Source organism: Vipera ursinii, assembly GCF_947247035.1.
Source record: "Vipera ursinii genome assembly, chromosome: 5".
Taxonomy (NCBI): domain Eukaryota; kingdom Metazoa; phylum Chordata; class Lepidosauria; order Squamata; family Viperidae; genus Vipera; species Vipera ursinii.
In genome coordinates, this window is record NC_139518.1 from 91,630,546 (window position 1) to 91,649,457 (window position 18,912).

At 38.0% G+C, this 18,912-nt stretch overlaps 1 protein-coding gene across 14 annotated transcripts in view; it reads right to left on the reverse strand.

The window, feature by feature from the left end:
• CAMK2G (calcium/calmodulin dependent protein kinase II gamma) overlaps positions 1 to 18,912 on the reverse strand; it is a 180,964-nt gene that overhangs the window by 47,872 nt on the left and 114,180 nt on the right. For all 14 annotated transcript variants that reach the window (XR_014492708.1, XM_083364214.1, XM_083364210.1 and 11 more), the window contains exons 8-12: positions 17,515 to 17,598; positions 14,083 to 14,177; positions 13,481 to 13,603; positions 12,866 to 12,949; positions 7,938 to 7,980 (exon numbers count right to left, since the gene is read on the reverse strand). Coding sequence is in view for 13 of the 14 variants with exons in the window: in XM_083364214.1 (XP_083220340.1) it covers positions 7,938 to 7,980; positions 12,866 to 12,949; positions 13,481 to 13,603; positions 14,083 to 14,177; positions 17,515 to 17,598 (429 nt within the window). In the remaining variant the exon portion in view is untranslated. The remainder of the gene's footprint in view (positions 1 to 7,937; positions 7,981 to 12,865; positions 12,950 to 13,480; positions 13,604 to 14,082; positions 14,178 to 17,514; positions 17,599 to 18,912) is intronic.

The window sequence follows — 18,912 nt, forward strand, 5'->3', positions numbered from 1 at the left end:
GTATTTATTATGTTTTCGTTAGATATTTATGCTGTTTTTATCATTTTGTGAGGCTCCCAGATTTGCATAAGATGAGCAGCCATGTAAATTTCCTAAATATATATGTATTTTGGAGTGGACTCCAAAGACTTCACTGAACAGGGAAACATTTTATCAAAACCAGATTCCTTGGAGAAGAAATTCCAACATTGTCAGGGATAGAGTAATATATCCAAATCCAAATGTATCCTCCCCAAAATATGAAACAAGCTATCCACTTTTCATACCCCAGACATAATTTTCAGTGGCATGTAAGCTTGTACACATGGCCCAAAACAACTGATTTAATTTCAACAGATTAAAAAATACACATCTGCGACCCATTTGTTTAAAATTGAATGTGGTCTTTGATGCCCACTGACAGTTCAGGAAAAAGGAAAAAGCCACATCCACATAACCAGAGGTTTGCACAGCTTATGATTAGAAGGAAATGATACCCCAAATTTTCCAGTTCTTTAACCAACTTTATATGAAACAAGATTGGAGTATGGAGGGGTAAAGTAAATATGTTTATGACAAATAAAAAGGTAAAGGTTTCCAACTCTAGAGGACAGTGCTCATCTCCGTTTGTTGGCCGAGGGAGCAAATGTTGCCCACACACATTTCTGAGGTCATATGTCCAGCGTAACTATACCCTGTGGCGCCCAGAACACTGTTCTCACCGAAGAGGTGCCTATGTATTTATGCGCATTTGCATGCTTCAAACTGCTAGGTTGGTAGGAGCTGGGGCAAATAATGGGAGCTCACCTGTCACATGGCGCTTGAGTCTTGAATCCGGACTGTAAGCTTACCATCTTTAATTGCTGAGCCACTGCTCCTCCCTCCACCCTTATAACTAATACCACTACGATTAAAAGGCAATGTAGCATTAAAGAACAGGCTATGGTAAATTATAAGCATATTTAATGTAAAAAATATTATTGTTCTGATTTGGACATAATATAGCCAATAGTATCTGCATGGAACTGGAATTTGTTTACTGCCCAAAACAAAGAAAGACAGGTTGAGCAGAAAGACATTCTTCTAAGCAGTTTCCTTTATTTATTCCCCACCTTTAGGCAGTAATCTTGCCAAAGTAGAGCAGACTACTTGCACCATAAAACATAATATTTAGAAACTGTTAGGGAGGAGCTCTCTTGACCCTTTTTCTCCCAAGCTATCTGAATTATACTGTCTCTTACTACACTGGAATAAAGCCTTCCTTCCTGGAAATCTGGACTACATTCCATCACTTCTGCAATGTCCATTATCCCCAATTAGTTAGAATCTCATCTTAGGATTTTGAAGCTTCTTATTGGTAAACCAGGCAATTGTGCCATTTTCTAACCATTTTGCTCATATCAGACTCTTATTTTGCATGAAAACAGTCAACAATTAAATTGGAGCTCCATAACAGTTTGAATTCAGGTGATATGTATAGATTTTCAACATAGGGAGGCACCTGGCCATCACTGTCCAGTCTTGGAAGAAGGCAATGACAAACCACTGCTGCTTAGAAAGCTACACAGCTATGTCAATGAAGTCACCATGAGTCAAGTTCAACTAGAGGGCATCTTTATCTGTTTATGATATACAGCATGAATTCTATACAGCATCATAATCATATTAGGCCTCCCTGAATGAATTTACATCTACACACATTTGCACATCACACAATTCTACCTTACCTTTTAAGAACATCCTTATGACATACTATATTTGGTTCCTCATACTATATAGCAATGATAGGCAACATTTTGGGGTAAAGAGTGTATTTCAAAATATTGTTTTCTAGCTGTGAGGATGGTATCTCTGGAATTACAAGTTTATATGAGAATGGGCAGAATTAAAATATTTCATCCTTAATGTTCACAATTAAAAACTAGGTTTCACACCCTCATTTTATTTTATTTGTTTAGTTGTAAAAAAATCATGCCACTGAAAATTTTGCTTCTGTTTTTAGTATGATGCCATATGGTTGTGGGAAGGCAATCTGAGAACTGCTAAGATGGAAACAACAGTGACTTCCATTTCTGATGTCAAGCAATAACATTCGACGTTAGCAGCGTTGACATCTGTTCTATCATGCTCTGCGTACAGTGAGAAGTTAGAACCATCTCATGCAAGTACATGGAAGCCATTGTTATTAAGATCAAAAGCTATTTTCGGCACAGCAGCTTTACTGTAAGTGCCTCAAACATTATCTTCTTTCTTCCACAGAGCTAATATTTCTAAATTCTAAATTATTTTTTGTTGCTTTTTAAATTTTTTTTGAAATAAAAGCATAAAAATTAACATTTATTTAAAAGCCTTATTACTTTGCAGTATTATACATACTAAGTAGCTTATCCATCCATCATCCATCCATTCATCATATTAAGAAAAAAGTGGTCAGAGTATATAACTTTATCGCTGAAATATAAAAGACTACTTTTTTTGAGAAAGAAACCTGGAGATCTAAATTTGCTTCCCAAAATGCTAGGGAATATAATGAAGCATTTAGAGAAAAACTGTATTCTGCAATGAACTACGTAAATTTTATTTACCAGGACAACTTAAATTAAGCACATTTGCCCCATTCAGCTCTTTCTGCATGATTATTTTCCTGGTGCAGTGCTATCCTTCATCCACTGTCCATCTGGGAGCCCCAAGAGTATTCCTGAATAGGATTATAACAGGCATTGTTTGCACAGTTTCCAAACATATCTTAACATGCTGCAAAGAAAAAAGGGGGAAAAATGAGGGAGAAGAATTTCTTCTGGCCTTTTGGGTCTTCTGCAAACTTCCAGAGACATATGGAAAAGACTGTGTAAATTCTTACCAAATTAGTTTTGATCTGCAGATATATAATTGTGCACAAATGTGACAATTGATGTCTAGAATATCTGTCACTTGAGATAAGGCCACCCTAGAACTTCCTCTCAGAACCGTAGATTGCTAGCCAGCTTGGGCTCTCTTCTGTCCACTGTTCAGCAGTTTACGGGAGAGGATGGTCAGGCTATTGCTCTCTTCCTCTTCAAAACAACCATCTTCTCTGGACAAGACTGATGTACTTAGCACTCAGATCCAAACTGAATTTTTAGGGGGAAATGGGTGTTTTCCTTCCTCCCCCCCCCCCGCCCCCTTCATTGCAAAACTATTTTCACCGTCTCTTTGATGAGAAGAGAACTTGAAGGGAGAAGGAAGGAGAGGGAAGGACGGAGCAAAGGCAAACTACTGGTCAGGGCCATTTATTAATTAAATTTGGTACACTGCTCAATTCCAGGCAACTCCTGGTGGTGCACAAAGTAAAAACACAGAAAAATAACAGTAATAAAGGTGAAAGATGGCAAAACTGGGCAACAAGGGATATATCCACATGACTCAGAAGGGGTTTCAACCACCCTAACTGAAGACTGAACAAGAAGTTCTTCAAGGCCCTTGAAACACCAACAGGTCAGAATGTCAGTCTTACCAGGTAGACCAGAAAGGAAAAATGAGCAAAAGAGCTAAATCTACTTTACTGTAAAGTTACATTAACAGAAACTTGCAAGTGTGAAAGTGCTTCTCTCTCCTCTGTCTCCTTTACAGCCCAAGAAGCTAAGGAAGGTTTCTTTTGAGACCCTTGCCCACCCACATTCCAGGGGAGGGCTAAGCTGCCTTTATCTGACTATTCCCCTGGTTGCATCTCATTGCTCTGTCTCTTAAGGTCATTCACATATAGCATTACAAGGAGGCACCTAGATTTCATGAGGAACCTAAAAGCAGAGGTGTTGCAACGCAGAAGGCATACTGTTTAATTAAAGGAACCAAACTGAATCAGCCAGGCAGATCCTCAAGTAACTAGGCCCTATGCCATGTAGGGTATTACAGGTAATGACCAGCTCCTTGATTCACACTCAGAAGCAAACTGAGAACCATGTCATTAACAAAGCAGGGGTGTTACACTGAGGCATCACTGCCCATACGGCTGCCTTCTAGACCAGCTGAAACATCCACGTGGTCTTCAAGGGAAGCTCTACATAGGTCATGTTTCAGAAGTCAAGACATGGTCTGAGTGACTCTCTGGAACAGGGCCTAACTATACGGAAGTGCTTTCAGTCTAGGAAAGGAAGCAACTGGCAAACCAGATGAAGCTGTACAAAGGCTTCCCTGACCATAGTTGCTACCTGCTGACATGTTCAGCCCTGTAGCCAAACTGATGACATGCAGGTACATCTGAACCTGATTCCCAATTCATTTGCATCAACAACAGATCCAGTGTGTTTCTTAAGGGTCACAACACACCATTTTTAACCTTCTAAAAGCAAGTTTTTAGTCCTTCATTTGTTTTATAGTTTTTCAGCCAACCCACTCATCAATCATTCAGTTTTTAGGCCATTTTCTCTCACAGAGAGATAACAGAGCTTTCCCTGCCCACCCTATCGAAAGCACTAATTTATCAAATGGTTACGTTTTGCTTTTTTTCTTTTCTTCCCTGAGTGGAATAGAGAAACTCTCTTAACAAAAGGCAGAGGATGTGACTGTGAGGAGTGTGACACACAAAAAGGACCATATGCAGGCAAGGCGGTGCTTGTAAGATGCCAGGGGATTAGTCAGCTGTCAGCTGTCTTTCAGACTGAGACCTACAATACTTCTTAAACTGTCTTCAGTGAGACTCAATTCTCACCTGGTGTCTGCTTCTCTGCAGATGTTTCTTTAAGAAGCTACAATTATTTGTAAAAAAAAGCTTTGATAGAAGTGAGATTTTAAAGAAAAATTGAGAACCAGAACTTCATAGAAATGAAACTATTCCACGAAGAGGTTTGGGTGAAAGGCACTGATGGTGTGGCTACAGGAAGCGAAAAGATGGGAGTCCAGCTACTATGTGAATCTGGGAATATGAAATCAGCAGCCCTCCCACAAAGCAGATTTCCAGAGAAAAGCTAGAAAACTGTCATGCATTCTTCTGCCTCATCGAGCCCCCTAATGCTCCCTTCTTATTCCTGAGGGATATTACAATTCAAACCGTGTAGCATAGGAGAGGCTGAAAGGTTATGCAACATATGGGGCTCATGTGGATCACAAACAGCTTTCACAATGACCTTGGACCTTCTCCCCATTCAACTGAAGCACCTTTCAAGAAAAAGCTCATTTTAAATTAGCCGGTTAATTTCTTAAATAAAAACCTGAGCACATGTTTACAAGTCAAGGACATACTATAAAGTACACAAGAAATTTGAGGAGGTCCTCGTTTGCCAAAACAGCAGCAAAAAATCTCACCGCTAGCGGCTTTCAACAAAAAACAGGGAGGCCGGACATCTTGAAAACTCCAGTAAGACAAATAAAAATGATAGCTAAAGAAATAGAGTGGTTTATTAATGTAAACATTTATAATCACGGAGCGTATAGAGTGGAGAACATATCTGCTTGAGAAACTGTGGAGAAAGTTAGTCAGATGACAAAAATGAATTCCAATAATGTTAGAAACTCCAGGGCTTGAAAGATCAGTTATGCTCCACTTTCTAATGAGTAAGACTCTGTTCATTACCTGCCTTGATTTTGGCCTTCTTACTACAAACAGAACCTTAACTTTGTCACTTACCATCCATTCTAGGTGCATTAGTTGTCCTTTTTACTCAATACTACCTTCCCATCACTCGTCCTTAAGAAAAAACTATGAATTTTTGTTTTCAAAAATTTCGCTTGTATCTGCTTTCTCTGCTCCTTTGGGCCTATTCTGATTTGGATTTAGAGATCTAAAAAAGTTTTGCTTTCCTTTATTTCCTGTTTCTGATATATGGGTTTCAGTATTATTGCCCACGTTTTTGTACTGAAGACTCACGGCTGGTAGCATCCTGCAGCCATGTTATTCTTTCCAGGCACCTCTATGTTAGGCTTGGATTTCTAGCTCTATTTGGATTTTGCTGGTTATTATTGGGTATGTATTTCTCAGAAATTAAGTCGGAGCTTGCATTTCCTAGAGTAGTTGCACCAATGGGTATTATTTGTGTGATCTTTGCTCTGATCTCTGTTGCAAGGGAACATGAATAGCACTATGAATATAGTGTAAGATGTTAGTGCAAGCTTTACTATATTATCAGTACAGCTTTAATAATGAGATCTGTGCTGTTAATTTCCACTTGCGCATGTGTTTTCTAAAATATATCAATAGTTGACAAATACAGTCAGTGACCTGATGGCCATTAGTAGGAAAAGGTGCTTAAATGTATTTTATTATTTACTAAGTTTACAGGTGTCTGACCTCACCCGGGACTCCTATACTGTCCTGTTATTTCTACACCAATATTTAACTGGCATTCTTCCTCTCATACACATACAGCTTGGGCAATGAAGACCTTCAGTTATCCTGAGCTACTTTAGTTCTAAAACACTGTCTTTTTACTGCTTCAAATCCTATTACTAAATTCTATTAGACCTGAATAATGAATCCCTTGTCAGTCTTTTGACCACGAACTAGTCACTGATAAATATTATGGGCTGATTTGGTGGTAGAAGAAACAGGGAGAGAACTGTAGCTATACAAATCTTTTCCTGATTTTTTCCAATATCACAATCACCATAATTCTCTGCTGCAATAATAATATCTTTTTATAACATTTCTGACAGAGAAATTAAGAGTTTTGAGTGGTTGTGTAAATACAGTATCGTGTATTTTTGAATAGTGAGAAATTAAGACAATTTTACTGAAATCGAGATCCAAGATTTTCCCCATAAAACCCTTACACGTAGGAGTGAAATTAAAAAAGCACCCTCTCAAACCACTGTAGTGCTTAAGGAGTTGTCTTTGCTTCACCTTAAATTGGAAATAAGGGAAGAGGACTTTCAGAAGTTCTCTTATCATTGGAAGATGAAGAAGAAAAACTAGTTTCTATTTGCGAAAAGGGAGGAAAATTTCAAACCCAAGTCCTGAAAACAATAGTATGCATACTGATGTGAAGTTAGAAAACGTTTTGTTGAAAGAAAATACTGACAGAGGTAGTTTTCTCCAAAGTAACTGTTGTTTCTTGCCACAGCTAAAAAAAATATATCCCTGTCATAAGCAGACCCACCTCTGCAAACTGAAAACATAACGTGTAAATTTGGGAAGTTAGGATATAGAGAGAATCATTTTAAAGCAATTTCTGTGAATTATTACTTTGTCATCCATATTAGGTACTTTACAATGGGAAAAAAAACTATTTGCAAATTGAAAGAATGCTGTAGCAGGGGCCAGCAATCTTTTCGAGACTTGAATGCCATGCAAAATCTCTTTAAGATGGCTCAGAGGAAACAAAAATGCCAATGGTTTTAATTTATGTCAGGTTTTTGCTATTTCTTTATAAAATTATGGATATAAATACCAGCTGAGACTGTTTAAAAATTTTGGAAACAGTTATCAGAATCAGCTCTCGATGCAGAGACATTCACGGGGTGGAGAGAAAGATTTGAAAAAGTCAAGAAGATGGCAGCATTGTGGTCGCCATCTTGATTTTTGTTTTTATTCCTACTGCCCCATTCTGGATCCTCTAGAACACCGTTTCTCAATCTCAGAGCTTTTAAGATGTGTGGACCTCAAGTCTCAGAATTTCCCAGCCAGTCATGCCACACATCTTAAGGTTGCAAAGCTTGAGAAACACTGCTCTATTTCTTTGTATACATAGGGGCCAACCTACTATTCCTCCCAGAAATCAACCACATGTTTGGTTAGGATTTCGTTCTTTCTCCTCTTAGCTGAAAAAGAACAAACTTTGCTGCCACAATATAAGTAAGTAAAAGCAAACTGAAAACTGAAAAGTACCATGTACAATCATGGCAATTCTTATTTAGGATCAGGTCAGATATGCAACGACTCCATAAAATTGGACTGTTCTTCAAAAAGTAAAGTGTAATCTGTCTGATTTGTAAAGCTAAACATATCTGCTAGAAACAAATCAAGAAACAGAAAAACAATTTCTTACCTGAAAAATTCCGAGACACCAGCATAGTAGTAAGGATTGCCCCCTAAAAATAGCAATATACACACATATATATATATATATATATATATATACATATATATATATTTATATATATATATAAATACACAAAACGTAAAAAATGAATATTCTGGATACTATACCAGTGAATATATATGTTTATTATGGTCTATACCACAAAATGTAAAGATATGTCATGCAGTCACCAATTAAAGTTTCTTCTCTTCACTTTCAAGGAAATACGTCTCTGCTTTGGCTGTTGTAGCCTCCCAAATAGGGTCCCTATATGTTGCATGTACCTACTAGTTAGCAGGATGTTAGTCACAATCTCTTGGGGTGACTATACCTGGGCAAAACTGGGCATACTACCAAAATGTGCTAAAACTGGCTGTTACTGTCTTTACCAAGAGCTGGTAATGCTGCATGAGCCACAGATACCACTAAGATTGGTAACATCTATATTTTTCTGTATTACTATTAACAATGATCCATATCCATAGAACAAGTTGGTGATCATAAGATTGTCCCATGAAATGTAGGAGGAGTAAATAGTGAAGAGCATTAATTAATTAATGAAATTAAAGGAAGAAAATACATTATTCTGTGTCCATGAAACTAAGATGGGGGGAATTGAATGTAATGGATTTAATAAAGGTCATCTGATTTTATGGTGTGGAGCTGATGAATGCATGCAAAGAACTGAAAGTTTAGGTTTAAACATGAATGAAAGGGATAAATGTGTGTCAGAAGATACGATGTATGTTATACTGAACCAGACATGAATTTGGTGAAAAACAGTGCCATATTCTGAACAAATGCAATCCAGCGATTAAAAAAAATACTCTGCCAAATAAAATGAATGGGTGCAAGAGAACAAAATGAAAGATAAGAAAAACTGTTCCAGCCATTCAGAGACTAAAGAGTGATTTAGAAGGGTGATGCTTTTGGTAAATGGTTTCAGAAAAATGCTTGTTTCAAATATGTGACTGGACATAAATTTATTTATAAAGCCATATGGCAAAGGAATTAATATAAATCTAAAACTATTATTGATAAAAGAAAAAAACAGTAAAGGACATAAGAATCAGGGGCTCTGAATGTGGAATAGACATTTCTTTGATAGTATCAGGAGTGCTCTTGGGAAAAATGAACTTAGAAGAAAAGTAAAATGAAAGAAATGACAGTGAAAGAACAACAATAAAATTGGATGAATAAATCTCCTAACACTGGATAGCGGATGTAAGGAGAGAAGATGTGGAAGGTCCTTTGAACAGTCCGATAGGGATATTACAGAGTGGTACAGTGTGTGTGAGAGGGGGGGGGGTGAGAGGGAGAGAAGGGGAGAGGGAGAGAGATACAGACAATCCTTGACAGAATGAGATTTGCATGGGAAAGACTGCAGGAGTACATGGTATAACCGGAGGAGTGTTAAATTATGGATTTGATATACATGGGTGACAAACTGAGTTATTTCATGTTTGAGGATGTATCTATGCCTAATGACTGAAAGAATAGCATTATACTTATATAAAGGGAAAAGTAGCAAAAGAATGAAATAATTACAGAGGGTTAATTATTAAGTGTACCTGCATCAAAAACTAACTATAAGATAAATCGGAGGACATTGAAACTTCATGCTGGGCAGAGGGTGTGCAGATCAATTTTTTTGCTTCCCAACAGATGACTGCAAAGTGTACTTATGTGAGAAAGGAAACTGAACAAGGAATATGACATTGATTTACTTCTTTAATCTGTCTGTTTGTGTTTGATGTGTGTGTGTGTGTACGTGTGTTCATTAATGAACTTTTACTGATTGAATGATGAGGCTTTATTATTTGCTAATAGATAAAAGGTGAGATGTGAGATAAAGAGATTTTTGGTTGAAATGTTAAGGTCAAAAGTTAAATTGTAGATGAAGGTGAAATCATTTAATATTATTTTTTTTCCATATATATTCCTCCCTTCCTCTCAGTTTTTCTCTTTTCAACCTTTTCATATTTTTCTTAGTTTGTATTAGTTTTTTATCTTTGCCTTTTTAAGCTTCAATAAACATTATACAAAAGAAAGGAAACCATTCATACATTTATTTATTTAGGGAATGTACACATAAAACGTATCAACTTGAATTAATGGAGGTCTGTGGTGCTTAATGGAACTGCATCGACATGGAGAGAAGCATGGAGTGGGGTGCCTCAAGGTTCTATCTTGGGCCCAACGCTCTTCAACATCTTCATGAATGATCCAGATGCGGGGATAGAAAGGGAACTCATCAAATTTGCATCTTGACAGACTTGAGCTTTGGACCCTATCCAACAAGATGCAGTTCAGTGGTGAGATAAGCAAGGTCCTGCACTTAGGCAGAAAAAACCAAATACACTGGTGTAGAATAGGCAGCAGCTGGCTCAAGAGTAGTAACTGTAAGAGGGATCTAGGTGTCAAAAGTGGACCACCACTTAAGTTTGAGCCAGTAGTGTGCTGCACCTGCTAAAATCCTGATGTAGTCCTAGGTTGCATCAACAGAAGGATAGCATCAAGATCACGAGACATGATGTGACTACATATAAGGAAATTTTAAGTTTGGAAAGGAATGTATGGTATTTGAAGCCGTATAATATCTTACGAGAAGGAAAGATTGTTCAAACTTGGTTTCAGTATGGGCAATTACAGGCCAGGTGGAAAGAAGATCAGAAAATTGGCTTTTCAATGACTGATGAAAATTTGGTAAAGCAAATTAGAGATCAAGGTCAAGCACATATCAAACGGATATATCTTGCACTGATAGAAATTGATTCAGAGACAGAACTTGTTAAAGACTGTATGATAAAGTGGGCTCAGAATTTTCAAGAAGTCATTACAATGGATACTTGGGAAAAGATTTGGGTGAGAAATGTAAAATTTACGCAAGCTCAAAATTTAAGAGAGAACTTTTATAAAATGTTTTATAGGTGGCATTTAGATCCTAAAAAACTAGCAAGTATGTATCCGAACTGCCAGCCTAAATGTTGGAGGTGTGGTGGTGAAGATGCAACGTATTTTCATATATGGTGGTCCTGTAAAAAGGTTAAAGCATTTTGGATTAAAATTTGGTGGAATATGCAGAAGATATTTAAGAAAAGGATAAAGTTTTGTCTGCAATTGTTTTTACTGGGCATTACTACTGACACTACGGTCAGTTGTGGACACTAAGTTGATGTTGAATTTAATTACGGCAGCAAGACTTTTAGTAGGGCAATATTGGAAGAAGGAAGAACTGCCGACTATAGAAGAATGGACTTTAAAAGTTTCCAACCTGGTGGAAATGGCAAAGATCTCAGCGTACTTGAAAGACCATTTGCAACAGAGATATATCGTGGAGTGGAAAAAATGGATTGATTACATCCAGAATAAATATGGGACTAAAAAGTTTCACTTAGCATTTGAATAAGTATCGATGTGATATTTATATTGCTTGTAGTTATTTTATAAGAGTTAAAGTGAGATAGATTTAATAGTTATTGTTGTTTGCATATGGTAGATTATGATTGTTTTTACTGTTATACCTTGTATTTAGCTCTGGGAAGTCGGGGAGGGGGGAGGGAGGGAGGTGTTGGGGAGGGTTGGGAAGAGGGGAGGTGGTTGGGAGAGGTTTTGTTTTGTTTTGTTAAAAATAAAATGTATTGTAAAACTTTTCAATAAAAAAAAAGATCACGAGAAGTGATAGTACTGCTCTATACTGCACTAAGGAGCCCACATTTGTTCTGGTCTGATTCTCGTCACCATGATACAAAGAAGATGCTGAAGCCCTAGAAAATGTGCAGAGAAGAGGAAGAAAGATGATATGGGTCTAGAAGTGAACTGTAACATGAACAGTTAAAGAGTATGTCTAGCCAATCAAAGAGAAGGATTAGAGTGACATGACAGCTGTCTCCCAGTACTTGAGGGACTGTCACAGGGAAGAGGGCGTTTACTTATTTTCCAAAGCATCTGAAGGCAGGAGAAGAAACGAGTGGAAGCTCGTTAAAGGGTTTCAACCTAGATACAACCTAGAACTACAGAGAAATTTCTTGACAGTGAGAACAATTAAACAATGGAACAGCTTGCCTCTGGGAGTTGTGGATACTCCACCATCACTGGAGGTTTCCAAGAACAGGCTAGACACCATTTACCCAGGATGGTATAAGGTCTTCTGCCTTAAGCTGGAGATTGGGCTAGAAGACCTCCAAGGCCCCTTCCAGCCCTACAGTTCTAAGTAAATGTAGTGGCGGAGATGTGTTGACTGAGAACATGAATGATGTCAAATTGTTTACCAACTAGTAAATAAATTAGTAAATATTAAAGGTAATATTAAATGTATGATGCAACATGGAATAAGGATCCAAAAATTAATAGTGCAGACCAAGATATTGCTTTTCCACTTTAGCAGGGAAAACAGAGCAAACAATTACAACTTTTAAATACATGATGAAAAACTAGAGAATAGAGGTGAAATTCTGTATCTTGCTGATAGGTGCAAAAGATAACAGAAAGGTAGTGAGTAATATGTGGTTTGTTGGAAGGAAGGAATGTTAATTGGGAAAGAAGTATGAAGTCTATAAAGCATACTTCTGCTCACTTTGCTGTATGAGAAATGAAGCGGCAACATCAGAAGAAACAAAAAGCTGAGCCATTGGTGGAATGAGGACATCAAGAATGCAGGTGACGAAACAAGAAGAGAATGAATGGGTGCTGAATACAAAACTCTGTGAGTAAAAAGGGGAAAGAAATATGTAGAAGTGGATGGGTGCTGTAGAGAAAATGAATGAGGATTGAATTCACAATATTTTGAAGGAAGGGTAAAGTGATGGAGGGGAATGCTCTTTGCAATGTATATTGCCAACTTCTATAATCACACAATGTGGAATCATAAGTCACTGTCCCTTTTAAGAATATACCTTCAGCTTTCTTCTGGCATTGAACTTTCTCAAGCATTCCACAGTCTCCTGTCTGTGCATCATAGAAGCTACAGTTGATCGTTGCTGGAAAAAAGCAAACAGAAACGGGCATTTAGATCACTATCTCAATCTATTTAATTACTAGATTTTTATTCTGCCATTCCTCTAAGCCAGAGGTCCCCAACCTTTTGGGCACCGGGGACCGGTGCCGTGGAGAAAAGTTTTTCTGCAGACCAGAGGGGGTGTGGTTTTGCGTACTGCCTGCATCCTGCGGATGGGGCTTTGCTTGTTTGTGCGGACCAGTTGCTGGCATGCTGCGGACCAGTGTCGGTCCACGGACCGGGGGTTGGGGACCCCTGCTCTAAGCGTTCAAGGTAGCTTACATGGCAATCTCTCTTCATGTTATTCCACTGCATGTAACTGGCCATCAATGAAGAGAGGCTTGAACTTATGTCCCATCAATCTGAGTCCAACCACCTAACCCGTGGCTCTCAATCTCACTCTCTCCCCCTCTACATGGCGTCCTTGTAGTTCTTCCATTTCAGCTTTAAGGTGGTTAGGACCCATTTCCAAGTTTCTAAAGTTATTCTGAGAAGGGAAGCTGTAGATACTTACACAGACCCATGGGTGCTTAAGTGCCTGATCTGCTGTGATGCGCTTTGCAGGGTTTATTGTCAGCATCTGGTTGATTAAATTCTTTGCTTCTGGGGTCACAGTATCCCATTCTGGAGAAGGAAACTAAGCCGAGAGATAACAGAGGCTCTTTTTACCAGTTTACGTAATATGTACTTCTGTAGTTGCTTTTGCTCTTATTCCATGCTGAATCGCTATGAGTTAGTGGCCTTTCGGGGACTCACATTATGAATCAAAGCAGAAAAATATATGTGACACATTTCCAATATGGATGTGAACTGTAGACTACAAATTATTGGAGTGTTAGATTGCTGAATTTAGGGGACAGATAAATGGGAACATTAGTTGGTTCCTGTTATTTCATCCAGCTAACAATAGAAAATGGTTCTCTTTAAAAGAACGTTCAACCACTAAAAGATTTTAAATTACTGAACGAGTATTAATCCCCTCTATAATTTTTATGAATGAGCAACTTGACACTATCCCTCTTTCTTATCCCGTATGCCTAACAATGTATTTTTCAGCATGATGCATCAAAATCAGAGAATTAACTAAAGAAAACAACATATAAGGAATTATCTTACGTCATAGGCCCCTGCTTTGATCTGCTGATACAGTTTATGCTGATCTTCATCCCAAAATGGAGGATATCCAACAAGTAATATATAAAGAATAACTCCTGGGAGAAAATTAAAAAGAATAGTTACCCTAAAAGGCAAATATACCCTTGAGTCAATCCACAGGGACTATCACCTTTTAAGCTGCTGCCCATTGTCACAAGGCAATCTATCTATCATACCTATCTATCATTCCAACTTCTGTGGAGGAATATACCTTCCCCTCTCTGTCATACCAGCATTTACCATAAATATTTGTACATGAAAAAATGTGAAAATGCTTGCAGCATTCTCAGCCATCATGTACTGTATGTTAATACATTTATTTGAGATCTTCCATGGGTCTAAGTGCCAGGACCTGAGGGAGATAAACTATCTTTACTCTGAAAAATGGCAGAGTCTTTCATAAGACACTGCCAGCCAAACTCACTTTTTAATCACATTTGGAAATCTTCCATTTAAACACTTTATCAATATCAGAGACCTTCAAAACAGCAAACTTAATTCAACACCTGGTGAGTATTACCTTCCTCCTTAGATTTAAGAAATTTTACTATATATTTAATATACGATTGGCAAAAAGCAAAAAAAAATAATTCTTGATTTAGGAAAGTTTAAATGAATTTGGAGACCAGACAGATTTGGAATATTGGTTATATTTGCTGTAAGATTTAAAAAAAACACAAGTGTATAATTAAATTATATACTTGTGGGAAATGATTGAATCAGAACAAACCCCTATTAGGAACTGAGGTTTAATGAAGGTTGTAAATGGACACTAAAGGATCAGGCAGAAAAGAGTTAAAATGGCTATAACTGTTTCTCATTTTAATTTTTTAAAAAAATATGGACTGAAATATTAATAACAAATGTATTGAAAAGAATAAAGATTTCAATGGACAAACTGTTACAATATGATGAGAAAAAAATATTTAAAAAACCTTTATCTGACAGACATTATAGAATTTGATGAAATGGGAGGCAACAAAATTGAGATTACCGAGATGGAACAGCTGCAACGAAACATCCTGAACAAAGCGTCTTTATGGGATTTACAAAATAGGCTGGTAAAAGCTTTGAAGACTCATTTTAAATGCCAAAGGGTGATGAAAGATCAAATCCTGCAATGCCATAAGAATGATTTGAAGGTTAAGATTTACAGAGCAAAAAAGAGGACTATTTGACCAGGGATAAATTATTTGTTGGATACTTCTGGTAACTCTTAATGGAGAATTCAGTTTTTGCTGACTGGGATTGAAAAGATGGTGATTTCTGGACTGTGTATAAATAAAAGTTAAGTTGTGGGAAGAAAAGGTGTTTTTTTTAAATTTGTAACTTCAAAAGAGGGTGAAAAGTTAGTATTATTAGATTATGCTTGGTGTTATGAAGATTGAAGGCCACCTTCGTTGCCCTTTTCCTTTTCCCTTCTACTTTTTTTGTCTTTTATTTTCTGCACCTCCTGAACTTCTATTTTTTCTTCTACTCTGAAACATCTTACTCCCTTGAGGCAAGATTTGACTCCCACTCTCCTGACCCTTCTTCAAGACCGGACTCTGCCAGATGGCTTGGGACCCCAGTGTGTGGGGGGGTGGTTATCACGCTGGAGGTAGTTGATCAACTAACAGCAGCTCCCACCATACATTCTGGTCTTTTCCTCCACATCTTTTAGTTTATATTTTGTATTTTATTATTGTATTGTATTATTGTATTGTATTTTATTATTTTACATTTCATTGTGATTTTACACATTTGTACATGTATTTATGGTTTTATTTTGATCTTGTAAGCCGCTCAAGAGTCACTTTGCAGAAACAAATTTATTATAAAAAAAAGGTAAAGGTTCCCCCGCACATGCGTGCTAGTCGTTTCCGACTCTAGGGGCCGGTGCTCATCTCCGTTTCAAAGCCGAAGAGCCAGCGCTTGTCCGAGGATGTCTCCGTGATCATGTGGCCGGTGTGACTAGACGCCACAGGCGTACGGAACGCTGTTACCTTCCCACCGTAGTGATCCCTATTTTTCTACTTGCATTTTTACGTGCTTTCGAACTGCTAGGTTGGCAGAAGCTGGGACGAGTAACAGGCACTCACTCTGTTACGCGGCACTCGGGATTCGACCCACCAAACTGCCGACCTTCTGATCGACAATTATTTTTAAAAATTGATAAGTCCTGCCCATATGTGCAAATGACCACTCGTAGCAAGCTGATAAAACATTTTATTGTGAACAAAATGAAATGTAAGCAAAAGAAATGTAGCAAGGTTAGACTTTTCCTGATCTGTTCCTTGAAGATAATGGATGACTAAGGACATTTTTTAATTGCTTGCTCATTTGCTCCAGTCAGCATACTTTATACAAATTAAGCATACATGTTTTCATAAGTAGAAGTCTGTTCCAGTTACAGGTCATAACAAAGCACCAGAAGTGCATTATTAAATTGAAACCAGGTTTATTACTCTAGCAAGCAGAGAACAATGTTACATTCATGCAGTAAATGTTCTAGATTTTTTTACAATGAAGAGAGTGTCCCAATGAGAAGTTTAAAAGCACCATTCATCTCAGACATGAATGAACAGATCAATGAACAGATCAATCAGGACCATTTCCATTCTAAATCAGTTTGGTGCAAAAATGGACAAGAAACCAGTGTTTTTTCACCCCAACTAATACAGGTTTTCCTTTCAAACTTCTGATGAAGAGAGTTAAAGGTCTAAATACTCTTACAGCTTAATGGAACAGCAGTTAATTGCAGGCTGCATAAAGAAAAAGTCTTAAGTTACGAAAGTGCTGTCCCATTAGTTCCCTGGGAATTTTCATGGGACAATTTTCTATTAAAGGAAGACAAACAGATAAAAATGTCTGAGAATTGAGAAGCCTAATTAATAATCTAAATACTAAAATAAAAAGAGCTTTGCAAAATATATTGCGATCGAAAGAAAAGCTGGATTACTCTGAGAGTTTTGCAGCCAAATGTTGGTTAAAAAAATGGATGTGTCGAATCTTTGCAAGACAGAACATGCTCATTTCACAATCCCTACATCCTGGCTCCTTTCACGGTACGTTCTGTCAGTCCAGATTCTACATTTCCATCACATAGGACAAAGTGGAATCTGTCTATGTCCATCAAGGTTCAGGAAACTAATAATCTTCCAAATAATGAGGATGAGCACCCTATGTAGCTGGTAGCACTGAGGCAACCGTGGTTTCTATAGAACATACAGCAGTTGGATTAAAAGTATAGAGCTGCCTTTTCAATTCAGTTGAGGAACATTACAGTCACAGGTTCATAGACTATTCTCAATCTCTGCAAATTGTCAGATACCCTTATGCAGCTTGGTCCCACCTTAAAGCAAATAGACCCCACAACCTAAAGAACTATGATTAAAAGTTAGAGGATCTTACCACACGCCCATATATCCACTGGCTTTCCATAAGGATCTTTTCTTAAGACCTCAGGAGAGAGGTAACCTGGAGTACCTGCAAACCCTGTCAAAGTACAGTGCAGCACTTCAGAATAAAGCTATTAATTTCACAATTACTAGAAAATAAGCCTTCTGACATGAAGTGTGGGGGAGGTGTTAGAGAGCTACACCATGAATACTTCATGAAAAACCTTCCCAGACTACGCAAACTTGGACCAAGTCTACCACAGGGTGTCAGTCAAACCAATTCACTCCCACATCAGTTGCTGGGAAGATAATCATAAGATTGCCATGACTGATTCAGCGTCAATTAGCAGATGAAATCTAATGCTATGGCCAAATGTTAATTAATATTTTAATCTTACTTTTACATTGTATTTATATCCCGTGTTTCCTTTATCCAGGGGACACTTTTATTTTATTTGTTTTTCATTTATATATTTACAGGACTTATAGCCCACTCCAATCAGCCAACTTTGAGCAATATACGCCTGCCCAATGCATATTTGAAATCAAAAGTAATGCAAATCAAGCTTAAGGCTTAGTGGAGCAACCAGGCTTTCACTAGTTTTCTGAAGGCCAGGAAGGAGGGATCAGTTCAAAAATTGAAGGTGTGATAGTGGTGAAATGGGATGATGACTGAGAAGTTAAACCTTCATGGTCCTTGAAGTCTCTTGCCAGTCTGATCAGCAGGATATGTAAAGATCCAATCCTACTAAATTTTATTAGGCAGGCAGATGTTACTGGGAGAAGGCAGTCTTGCAGATACATAGGTCTTGAAACATCTAAGTCTTTCAAGGTGACAACCAGCACCTTGAATTGCATCCAGAAGTCAACTAGCAGCCAGTCTGGTTGTCAGAATAGATGTATTGCATGGCTTTCACATGGTGCACCCACAGCTACTATGTTCTAGAGCAGTTGCAGCATCTGAATGTTCTTTTGAAGACAGTACATCACTCACACTCCTCCACAGGCTGCACTTGACAAAATCAATGCTAATTCTGCACCCACCATCTGAATCTAGTTTCATCCATCATCTCACCAATCAAGGGCCCATGGTTCTAAAACCTTACATCAACTCCCATCCAGCCCTACTCTCATCAGGATCTATCAGAATGAATTCAACTCATTCCCTCCCCACCCTTCCAAAAAATCTTTCTTCCTCCTCAAATTGCACCAGTTTCATTACATCTTGGAGTATCCAATTCAGTTCTGCAACGCAAAGCTCTCAAGGTGGAGTTCTTGGAGGAGGGCATGGTTAGATCTCCCCTGGGTGCAGACTAGCATTGATGGAAGAAGGAAGCTGCATGGGAGTGTGCTTCTCAACGACTGAGCCTATGGCACCCCCAGAAAACGTGTCCAGATGCAGCAAAAAATC